Genomic DNA, 11,138 nt, shown 5'->3' on the forward strand with positions numbered 1-11,138 from the left:
CGCTTACGAATCAGTTAAGAATTTACCTTGTATAAGAGAGCTATTCAGCCATTTCACGTAGTAGCTGTTGGGGTACAGCAACAAAATTTCATTGCTGGCTATTGAAATCGGCAACAGAAGTGCTGCGCCCACGGCGATCGCCATCGAAAATGTGCACAACCAGGAACTGAAATCAAAACGACAAACAGATGTTGTAGATTGAAAAACTATGTGTTTGTGACTGCAATTAGTGCGTTCGTGCATCAAAAAGGTCATTGATCTAGATTCTAGATATGCTTGCATAAACGTTTGTACATTGTTTGAAATGCAAAATGCCGTGACTCCTAAAAAATTCAAAATTCACTTTTTGATTTGATCGAATTATACCTCAGAGAAATAAGTATATGTGCATTGTTGTTTTATTTGTTTGCTTCTCTTTTAATAACGGTATTAATTTTTTAGATATGCAGTTGTTTTTGTTATATGTTCTGTTTTATTTTCATACGCAAAACTCTTCCATTCTTAGAACCGTTATCATCAATATGTGATCAGGCACCTGTTTGCGCTTAGGAAATAAATATATGTACAATCAAAGATTAGTAAGCATTGGAGTGTGATCAAGTCAAGTAAAGTTAAGTGGTGACATTTTTATCTTAAAAACTCGTAAGCGAAAGCAGTGTGTAGTGTATTTGTAACACATAAAATTTACACTTATGATTTTTAGGCTATAATGCCACGTGCTACGCATTTATCCGGGGAGGAACGCGGTTTGATACGGGGTTTAGCTGAAGCCGGAACAAAAATTGTCGATATAGCTGCCAGATTGAACAGACACAGAAATACCATTCGTAATTTCCTAAAAAGTCCCGATGATTATGGCACAATTAAGCGCTGCGGAAGACCGAGTAATGTCGACGAACGCTGTAAGCGCGAAATTCGGCGACTGGCAGTCGAAAAAAATATGTCGTGCTTGGAAATCAAGGCCCATTTAGATCTAAACATAACCAGGAGAAGAGTCCATCAAGTTTTGACCGAAAATAAACTGGTCAAGTATGAGTCCCGAGAGCCTGTACCCAAGCTTTTGAAGCGCCACTTGACAGCACGTTTGAAATTTGCTGAAAAATTAAAATTTTGGACGGACGAGTTCCAAAATGTCATTTTTTCTGACGAGAAAAAATTCAATTTGGACGGTCCTGATGGCAGTCAGAAGTATTGGCGCGATGTACGGCAACCCCGCCAAACCCGTCATAAGCGAAATCACGGTGGCGGATCGCTGATGATTTGGGCAGCTTTTGGGTATACAGGAAAGTCCCCGCTTTGTTTCATACCCACGAGAACAAATGCGGAGATGTACGTGAAACTGTTGGATGAGGTCCTAATCGAATTCGCTGGGGAGCTCTTCGCAGATTCTTGGATCTTCCAACAGGACAACGCACCAATTCATACTGCGCGCACTACAAAAGAGTTCTTTGCATCCAGGAATATACCGGTTTTAGAGTGGCCAGCCGTCAGCCCTGATCTAAATCCGATTGAGGACTTGTGGGGGATACTATCGAACAAAGTTTACAAGAATGGTCGGCAGTTTGACACGATTAAGCAGCTAAAAAATGCGTTATTAATTGAGTGGAATGAAATAAGTGTTACAACATCACAGCAATTAGTGAACTCCATGCCAAATAGAGTCAGTCAGGTTTTTGTGAAAAAAGGAAAACATATAAATTATTAAAAAAATAAAACAAAAACTTAATGAATCTAATTATAATTTAATATACATTACCATGCACATATACTTATTTCCTAAAGTATATTCATATTTAGCTTTTTATTTTTGTTTAAGGAAGCACATTGAAATGCAGTTAGTTTGTGTTTTGTTACTAATGGTTACTACTTCAAAATAAAACTATGTTGAAATATTTAATATAATGCCCAGCTGGTTTTTTTCGGATTATATAAATGCACATATACTTATTTCCCTGAGGTAACTCCCCACATCGATTTATAAAACAAAAAAAATAATATTATTCACGACTTTTTGCATTTAAGTTGACGATGTGTACATACATACTATGTATGTGTGTATCTACGCTTACTATTTTAAGCAGGGACCTGGGTTAATCACAGGATGCAAGGGCGTGTCAGTCTTGGAGCACGTGGCCCGCTACATAAACGATTACGATTATTAAAATCCTTTCAGCGTTGGGTGGTGCGTGGGTCTTGGGACCAGCCTGGTAAAAACATAAGTTGCGTTCCAGATAACTTCGTGTATAAACCTGTAAAACTGTCAAATAATAAAATTACTCTCTTGAAAGAGAGGAGCAAGAGAGAAAAAATAAAAGTCACCTGGAACGCGAAAAACCACTTTTCCTGTAACTACTTCCATTTTTTTTATGTTAAGCGCCATGGAGACGATCAAATATCTTTATCAACCGTCTCGCGTTTTGCTTGACAAAAAACAAGCGCACTTGCCTTCTGATCGTCGTGGTGAGCAAGTGCGCGTACAAGAAAAATAAATTGTTCGTTGAATTAACGCGTTTATTTGAACGTTTGCGGGCAAGACACGAGCCAATCTCACACATATGCAATGCTTGACGTATTTATTTGATTGTCTCCGTGGCGCTTATGTTCTTTGATATCTGTTTTTGTTTACAAATGCAACCCTGCCTATCGTTTGATACTTTTCATGAACTTGCAGAAAATGAACTTGAAGAAAAACTTCGGACTAAAACCTGCAACTTCTGACTGAGAGAGAGAGCAAGTTACTCTCACAAAAGTGGTTTGACTTGCAGGTTTTTTGGCACCTGGAACGCTTTCCTGCAAAAAAAAACCTGCAAATAGTGAATATCGTGAGCATCTGGAACGCAACTATAAATTCGATGAAAATACGAAAAAATGGCGGTGTGCAAGGTTTAACGGAAAAGTATGCGAAGGAAGTGACGTACGTGCAGTAGAGATACGCCACAATGAAGGTTTTGCCCCTGCAAACAAAAATTAGCTGTTCCTTATGACCGCGTACTTGGGGTTTACACAAGTAAATGCTTCAGATACAATAGCAAAACATTCACACTTTGTTCAGTAATCTATTCACACTTCTCTCGATGTCTTCGTCACTTTCTCTGGCTTTTGGAAGACAATTTATTATCTGGATGCCTACTTTACTCAAACAATATGACAATTAATGCTTATTCTCGTTTGTCTTGACTTGTGTAAATGCGAGGTTATACAACTGTCAGCAGTGACGGACTTACATGCGTCAAAAGTTGAGTATTGGCCAACGTTCGTTGGGTCCGTCGACGTAAGGGTTGCCAATCTGACGCTCTCTATGCAAACACACACAGTCTACTCAACTGTCAGTTTCATCATTGAGCGTCACGTACGAAAGTTCTCATTCTGACGGGGCCATCACTTTGACAGATAAGATGAAATGTATGAAAATGTACGAGGCATGCCACATAGATCGTTTCAGCTGCGAAAATATGGCCAACTCTCATCTTTTTGCGCGCGTTGACCATCAGCTGGGTTAATTTTTATTCAAACTCGAATTTTCACGCAGAAACATAAAACTTTTAAAACTAAATATGTACATATATTAAATCCTCTGCAATTTTCACGAGTAAAGAAGCAGTAAAAAATTTTTTCCTTGGAGATCATTGTGGCATACCTTTTGCTTTTGCGCTTTGCTGGCAAAGTTATAAATATCACGCAAAGCCACCTAGTTTCATCTGGTATGGCCTTTAATGCAGCTGCCCAGAATCTGTAGCTCGTTTCTGTAACTCTTCTCTACTGATTATTTCTCTACTGGTAGAGAATATACGTCATTCTCTACTACTCATTAGCCTTGGTAGAGAATTGTTACAGAAACGAGCTCCTGATACCTAGTCTCTCCAGATTCATCCCCATCACTCAATGAATTGTCAGCATCGAAACATCCATAAGTTCACTGCCCCTTTTAATGGACGAAACAACAAATTGATCACATTGTAATAGACAAAAGATACCCATAGAACGTTATTGACGCTCGTTCCATCCGAGGAGCCAACATCGACTCGGATCATTACATTATTGTTTCTGAGGTTCACAAGCGCCTCTGTATAATAAGAGTGGCCGACTCTCAATCCTGCTCCACTTCCCCATCTCTGCACACCAATGCGGAAGAGGTGGATGGCTCATTCCCACGACAGCCGGTTCTACGTACCGGAATGACTCGGGTTTTACCCGACCAAGGGCTGTTGTTTCGGCGATCTAACCCCGTTTAGGTAGTAGGCGACTTTAATGCGCACCACGATCTTTGGCACTCAAGCCTGTCAAATGATCGTAGGGGAACTGACTTGGCTGAGCAGATAGACGATTCGACATTCTGCACAATGAACGACGACGCACCCACCAGGATTATGGGCAGCTGCAGTAGATCGCCAGACATCACCATAGTCAGCGCTGGTCTGATAAACAGCATATCATGGCGACCTATGCTGACTTTGGCATCAGACCACCTGCCCATAGTCATCTCGATCGATAAACCAACCGACTTTGCTTCCGCGGAGCACCGAACATATATCAACTTTTCAAAAGCTGATTGAAAAGGCTTCGCGGAATTTACTGAAAACACCTTCGCTGCCCTCCCCACACCAACCGACGTCCACCTTGGTGAACGTAAGTTCCGCAGGGCTGTCACCGCTGCTGCAGCCCGCTTCGTACCGGCAGGATGCATCACCGACCCACGCCCAAATTTCCCTGCTGAAGCGGATGTTCTAGCCGATGAGCGTGACAGCCTTCGTCAGGCCGATCCCGGAGATCCCCGTATCAGGGATCTCAACGCGGAGATTCGGCAACTAGTAAACGTACATAAGAGGAAGAAGTGGGAAGAGCATCTGAAGACCTGCAACTTCACCTCTGGTGTGAGTACGCTTTGGTTAACCGTTAGGTCACTGTCCAATCCGACGAAGCACGACGATAGAGTCGAAATTTCTTTCGGCGACCTTGCTTCGTCGGACCCGGAGCGATGCGCGAGCTATTTTAGCCGGCAGTTCATACTGCATCCTCCGGTGGATAAAGCCAAGCGTCGAGTGACCAGAAGGCTGCGCAAACTGCCAACAACCTGTGCCCCCTTTGCTTTCACTTGCGGTGAAGTTCAGGTGGCCATCGGGAAGGCGAAAGTCTCCAAAGCCATGGGTCCCGAAGGAATATACATGCTGATGCTGAAAAATTTGGATCCTGCTTGGGTAGCGTACCTAACGGAGGTCCTCAATTTGTCCATGGCCACTCTCATCATCCCAGACATCTGGAAGGTGGGGAGAGTGGTCCCACTGCTCAAACCGGGGAAACCTGCCAACAAAGGAGATTCCTATCGTCCGATAACACTCCTTTCCCCGGTAGCGAAGACACTCGAGGCCTTGCTACTCGCGTATTTCACAAATCACTTGACCCCAGCGAAGCATCAGCATGGTTTCCGTAAAATTTCAACAACAGCACTTAACGCCATAAACACTCAGATAACTCGTGGCCGTAACCGTAAACGTCCCTGTGAGAGAACGATTCTAGTAGCGTTGGACCTGTCAAAGGCTTTTGACACTGTCAGCCATTCCACGCTACTAGAAGATATAGAGGCTTCCTCTCTCCCACAGAGGCTCAAACGGTGGTCGGCAAATTATCTAAGTGGTCGACACTCGTCGGTAATGTTTAGAGACAAATCGAGCAAACTTAGGAAAATAAAACAGGGGGTTCCACAGGGTGGTGTCCTTTCCCCACTACTGTTTAACTTTTACATTTCAAAGCTCCCTCAACCACCAGAGGGAGCCTCGATTGTCTCTTACGCCGACGAATGCTCGATCATGGCGACTGGGAATGGAATTGATGACCTGTGTTCGAAAGTAAACGGATATCTCTCTGAACTGTCTCGCTTCTTCACTGTCTCGCTCCCCTACGAAATCCTCTGCGACCCTTTTCACAACCTGGACGAAGGAGGTCAGGCTACCGCTAGGAATTCACGTCGATGACACACCAATTCCGACGGTGAATAATCCTAAAATTCTCGGAGTAACATTCGATAGCCTGCTCTCCTTCTCTGCGCACGCAACCGCTATTGTCAATAAAGTACAGAGCCGCAACAAGGTCCTCAAGTCGCCAGCCGGCAGTACTTGGGGCAAAGACAAAGAAACGTTGCTGGCAACATACAAGGCAATAGGCCGGCCGGTTTTAAACTACGCAGCACCAGTGTGGTCGCCGGGGACTAGTAGGACGCAGTGGACGAAGCTACAGACGGTGCAAAATACAGCACTTAGGACAGCGACCGGATGCCTCCTGATGTCACCAGAACACCACCTCCACGATGAGGCAAAAATGCACCCAATTAGGGAGCACAACACGATGCTCTGCAAGCAGTTTCTTGCTGGGAGCCACAGATGGGGCCACCCAAATAGACAGCTGCTTGCAGAGGAGCCCTCGCCGAGGCACGTCAGGAGGCATCTATATGAACTGACGGACGAAGTCCAGAGGTTCATTAAGCAACCTCTGGACCCGTCAGCTCACAGACAGGCCGTGAACGGCATTCACAGGGACGCAGTCTCGAGTTATGTAGACTCAAGACTTGTGAATGCCGTTCTAGGCACACAAACACCGGACATTGACGCGACGGAGCTCCATCTGCCTCGGGAGACCAAGACAACAATAGCCCAACTTCGCTCTGGCTACTGCAGCAGGCTAAATTCCTACCTGAGTGGGATAAATGCGGATGTGTCGAACGAATGTCCGGCATGCGGAGAGACCCCTCACGACTCGAAACATCTCTTCGCATGCCCGGAAAACCCCACAACCCTAACGGCGTCGTCCCTATGGACCGACGCCATTGAGGCTGCACGCTTCTTGGGGCTGCCGTTAGTGTAACTCGACGACAACGACTGGGATATCAGCCAATCTGGGCGGGGTTGTTGTAGCCGCTACAACAACAACAACAACAACAGGTGGATGGCTACTTTCATCCACGCAGAAACATCTGGTAAAACGAAGAGTGTAGTCTCTGCACTGAAATATGCAGCATACAAAGCTACTCTGCAGCCAATTGCTACACGAGCGATTATTGAGCGTTCCCAGACAGCAAGAGAGAGGAGACGTATTTTGAGGAGAAGGAAGAAGATGCGGTTAGCTGGCGATTGACCGGATTTTCGTAGTGCGTCAAATCTTAGACAAACAAATCGACATACAACCATTTCGTTTACTTCAAAACAGCGATGAGCAGAGAGCTTTCACTGTTCACGCGCCTATACAAAATGTATAGGAAGTTTAAAAGAGCTTTGCCCGCGGGCAAGGCAGTGCTCATTAGTGCTTCAAAGCCACTCCAAACAACACGAGAGGGATGGGAACTTAAGACACATGCATATGTATGCATGTACTTATTTAGAGTGACGTTGAGGCCTCTCCGCACCATTTTAAACCAGAAGAGATGGAACTTTTTCAATATAGAAATTTTTAATTATCAAACCCGCCCATCCCGACGTTTTTCAGAATTGTATCGCGGGTCCTATGGGCCCCGAAACCTATCATACCGTCCACCCCGGTCATTTTGAAATCAGTGCCATGTGTCCCGCGGGTCCCCGTGCCCATCTCTAATCTGAATCACAGAAAAATTAGAGGAGGCCAAAGACCACGCGGTGAACGACGACGAAATTCCCAGCAACACGCAAATAGTCTGCGGGTATTTGAACACAGCGAAGAATAATATTCTTAAAGAATAACAGATGCTGCTGCAGGCTAGGTTAACAGTTGAAAAAAGCAGAGCGGTCTGTTGACACAAACTCACCCTCTCTATAAATCTCTCATCATGTCCATATATTATGAGAAAGCTTTTGGGGGCTATCTTGAGGAAGATCTATGACGCTATGTACGTGTCCGACGAATTGTATAAGATTTATAATATCGTGGGACATAGTTAAGCGCATAAAAATGCAGCGATTCTGCTAACTCGGGAAGTATCGAGCGTATGGATGAATCGGCTCCCTTGGATGAACAACGAAACAGGGACTCTTTGAACACCTTGAAAGGACCAAATGCTGAAGGATCTGTCTACACCTGGTGTAAGAAACTGGCGTGAACTTCGCAAAGGAGAGGAACATTCGTTTGGTTAGCTCCTCAAATTCATTGTTCTTTGGGTTAATATTTTATATCAATCAGTTCGGAAAATGTTTAACCATAACTAGTTGCCGAATAAAATGAGTAAATTCGATCGCAAAAATGCATGCACAGATGGCGTAGAACATCGTCAACAAGACTTTATTAAAAAGCTTGACATTTTTTCGAAAGTATACAACTATATTTTAGATATTGCGTAAAGTTTGAAACTTGGATTTATACGTTTTTTGTTAATTTCACTCCATATTATAAAAACATACAGCATACATACATACCTTATGCGATAGACGAGCACTTCATCTTCATCTGTGGAGAAGAGATCGTCGCGATCTTTTCGACGAAAACGTGACACCAGCGCATAGGAGGCTAGATACAACAACATTAATAGCAGCAGAAATATCTACGAATAGAAATAAAATAAATATGTATTTGAGTTGATACAACACAAACGTATGTAGCATGTATACTTATGTATGTGTGTATACATATATGATAAGTTAAAGTACGTACATATGTACATAAGTAAATACATAAAATGTATCCAAATTGATACATCTAAACCGATTCGTTTTTGTACATACATACACACACAATAAACTCGTGTGTATAATTTTGAGCGACACTGCTTCTATGCCTCTGCATAAATTTGGACACATTTTCAAATAAGATATGAGCATTTCCACAGAATTGTCAACAACCAAGACCGAGAACTAAAATGTTCATAAACAAACGATTTTTTTAAATAAAATTTTAGAAAGATATCTAAATTTATATAAAACATTGGTTTTGGGACATTCCATGTAAAAAGAGGAGAACGACATAAATTGAAATATACCCTAATTATCTCTAATTCAGACTACTACTCTTTTTAAATGACTACATTTCATTAATCTGGTGAAAAATAAATAAAAAGAAGTTGCAATTTTTGTCTATGGAAACTTTTATTTCATGCATAATTACTTTACACCAGTCACAAGGAGAAGTCCCCCCACCAGTCACAACTTTAAATATTTGTTAATGTTTCTATGAAGATTATATAAACCTAATTTTTATTGAAAAAGAAAGCGTATAATTCATATTTTACAACACAAAAACATCGTTCGTGAAATTGTCGTGTATTGGCTAAAATTCATCCTTGAGTGTACAAGGGTAAAATAAATTTATTTTCAGTATCCCACCAGTCACATTCATTAAAATGATAGTTACATAAAATTAAGAAACCGTTTGGTATTTTTTGTTTATAAAGGTTTAAAGGTTCGTTTCAACCAATTTTCAATAGATAAATGTACCCACTTTTTTCATGGTAATACCTAACATGTTTGTTTACCATGTGACAATATCAAATGTAAAGGCAACCCATCTCGTTTGACAGACACTTGACCCTTAACATTGCGCGTTGTTGCACTTTACACTGGACAGTTAAACTTGCGCGTTATGTTTTTGTTTTTCGAACCGTTGAACCGAACCGAAACCCCGTTGCAAAGACCAAAAAAACCGCTTTGATGAACCAATACAAAAGTGCAAAACCGGTTCGAACCACTGAACCGAACCGACCAAATTTTTCATCCGGTTCACGTCCTTGATCTACATTGGAAACAGATCGAACTGATTGGCTTGATGCTATTTTGAAAGTGATATGTTGAGACAGCAAGTTGCCCACCTTAGAAAACGGAACAAAGTTAAAACAGAAATTTGACAGATGTTAAGACACATTTAGTAGAAAATAGAGACGTGTTGTTAGCACAATATATATACATACATCGTCGTTTAAGGTACAAAACCGCGTATCAACAAAATGCAAAACCGCGAATGTGAAGTTGTAGAAATTATTTTCTAGAGCGTGAAAACACTTATATTTCAAAATGGTTCGCTTTTTTATAGAGCAATCGCATTTATGGCTAGTATATTTCAGGACGAATGGATAAGGATTGAGCCAAGAGCTTGTGTGAGCAAATCCAATTTTTGGCAGCAAATGTCAGTTACGCGGTTTTGCAGAATGACGATACGCGGTTTTGTACTTTAATCGACGATATGTATGTATATAAATCACTATATTTCGCGGTGATTTTTGAGTCTTTATATGTAAAAATGCGTGGCATGCATTTGCTCTATACGAAGTTACTATGTTCGAAAATTTGTTTTGTATGGAAGAAAATAATAAACTTCCACATGTGCATTAATTCAATTTACTGGACTAAAAATCGTTGTGTTTATGTGTTCAAATCTTAACAAATAAATATTAAATGCTAACAAATATTCGTACATATATACAGTCGGTGTCAAGATATGCATACCGCCCGCCAAACATATTCTGAGCGTTCAGAATGTATGAGTCCGAAAGGAGTCCTAGGTAGATAAGAAATATGAGTTTCAAAAACAAAAAATGTTTTACTCTTATATGAATCTTTTAGGATTCATATATGATCCAAGTTATGAGCCAGCACCTTGCACCAATATAAAAACAATAAAGATTTGAAATTTATATCTAAACTTGTTTATACAGAGATTGAAAATAATTAGAAAACAAAAAATTTACAAAATTTAGCTGCAGCTGCTGATATTAAATGAATGTTGGAAGGTGTATATGCACGTAAATATGTATGTTATTTAAAAAACAATTTTTGCTGAATGCCTTTACAAATATAGTGCGTTCAATAAGACTCAAAGAACAACCTAAAATAAGAGCCGGAATGTAGTAATTTATGAGGCCGATAAGAGCCTCAAAAAGAGTCTGATATAATTCATATATGAGGCCAAAAATTGGTTTAAAAGAGTCCAAAATGAGCCGTATGTGAGGCCAATAAGAGCCCAATATGACTCATATTGAGGCTCATTTGATGTATGAATTTTAACACTCTCATATCGGACTTTTAAATGAGCTCATTATGCGCGTAAAGGCTCCGAAATAGGACTCCATAAAGACTCATTTATGACTCCTAAAGTTTGCTGGGCCCTGATGTCTCATATTTTCGACGCTGACTGTATGTTAAAGAAAGTGTATATACATACATATTTATTGTGTGATAAATTCACCTTTTTTT

The 11,138-nt window shown here is 41.2% G+C and overlaps 1 protein-coding gene across 1 annotated transcript; it reads right to left on the bottom strand.

The window, feature by feature from the left end:
* Positions 1-26: 26 nt before the first annotated feature.
* On the bottom strand, positions 27-8,516 carry LOC118754532 (protein Lilipod-like; the record flags this gene model as incomplete). Its single annotated transcript, XM_036489406.1, has 2 exons — positions 8,373-8,516; positions 27-166 (listed from the first exon to the last, which is right to left on the bottom strand). Coding segments are annotated over exons 1-2 (247 nt in total), but the record flags the coding sequence as incomplete, so codon positions are not given.
* Positions 8,517-11,138: the final 2,622 nt, after the last annotated feature.

This window comes from Rhagoletis pomonella, unplaced genomic scaffold (assembly GCF_013731165.1).
Source record: "Rhagoletis pomonella isolate Grant_MI unplaced genomic scaffold, Rhpom_1.0 Rhpom_scaffold_04090, whole genome shotgun sequence".
Classification (NCBI taxonomy): Eukaryota; Metazoa; Arthropoda; class Insecta; order Diptera; family Tephritidae; genus Rhagoletis; species Rhagoletis pomonella.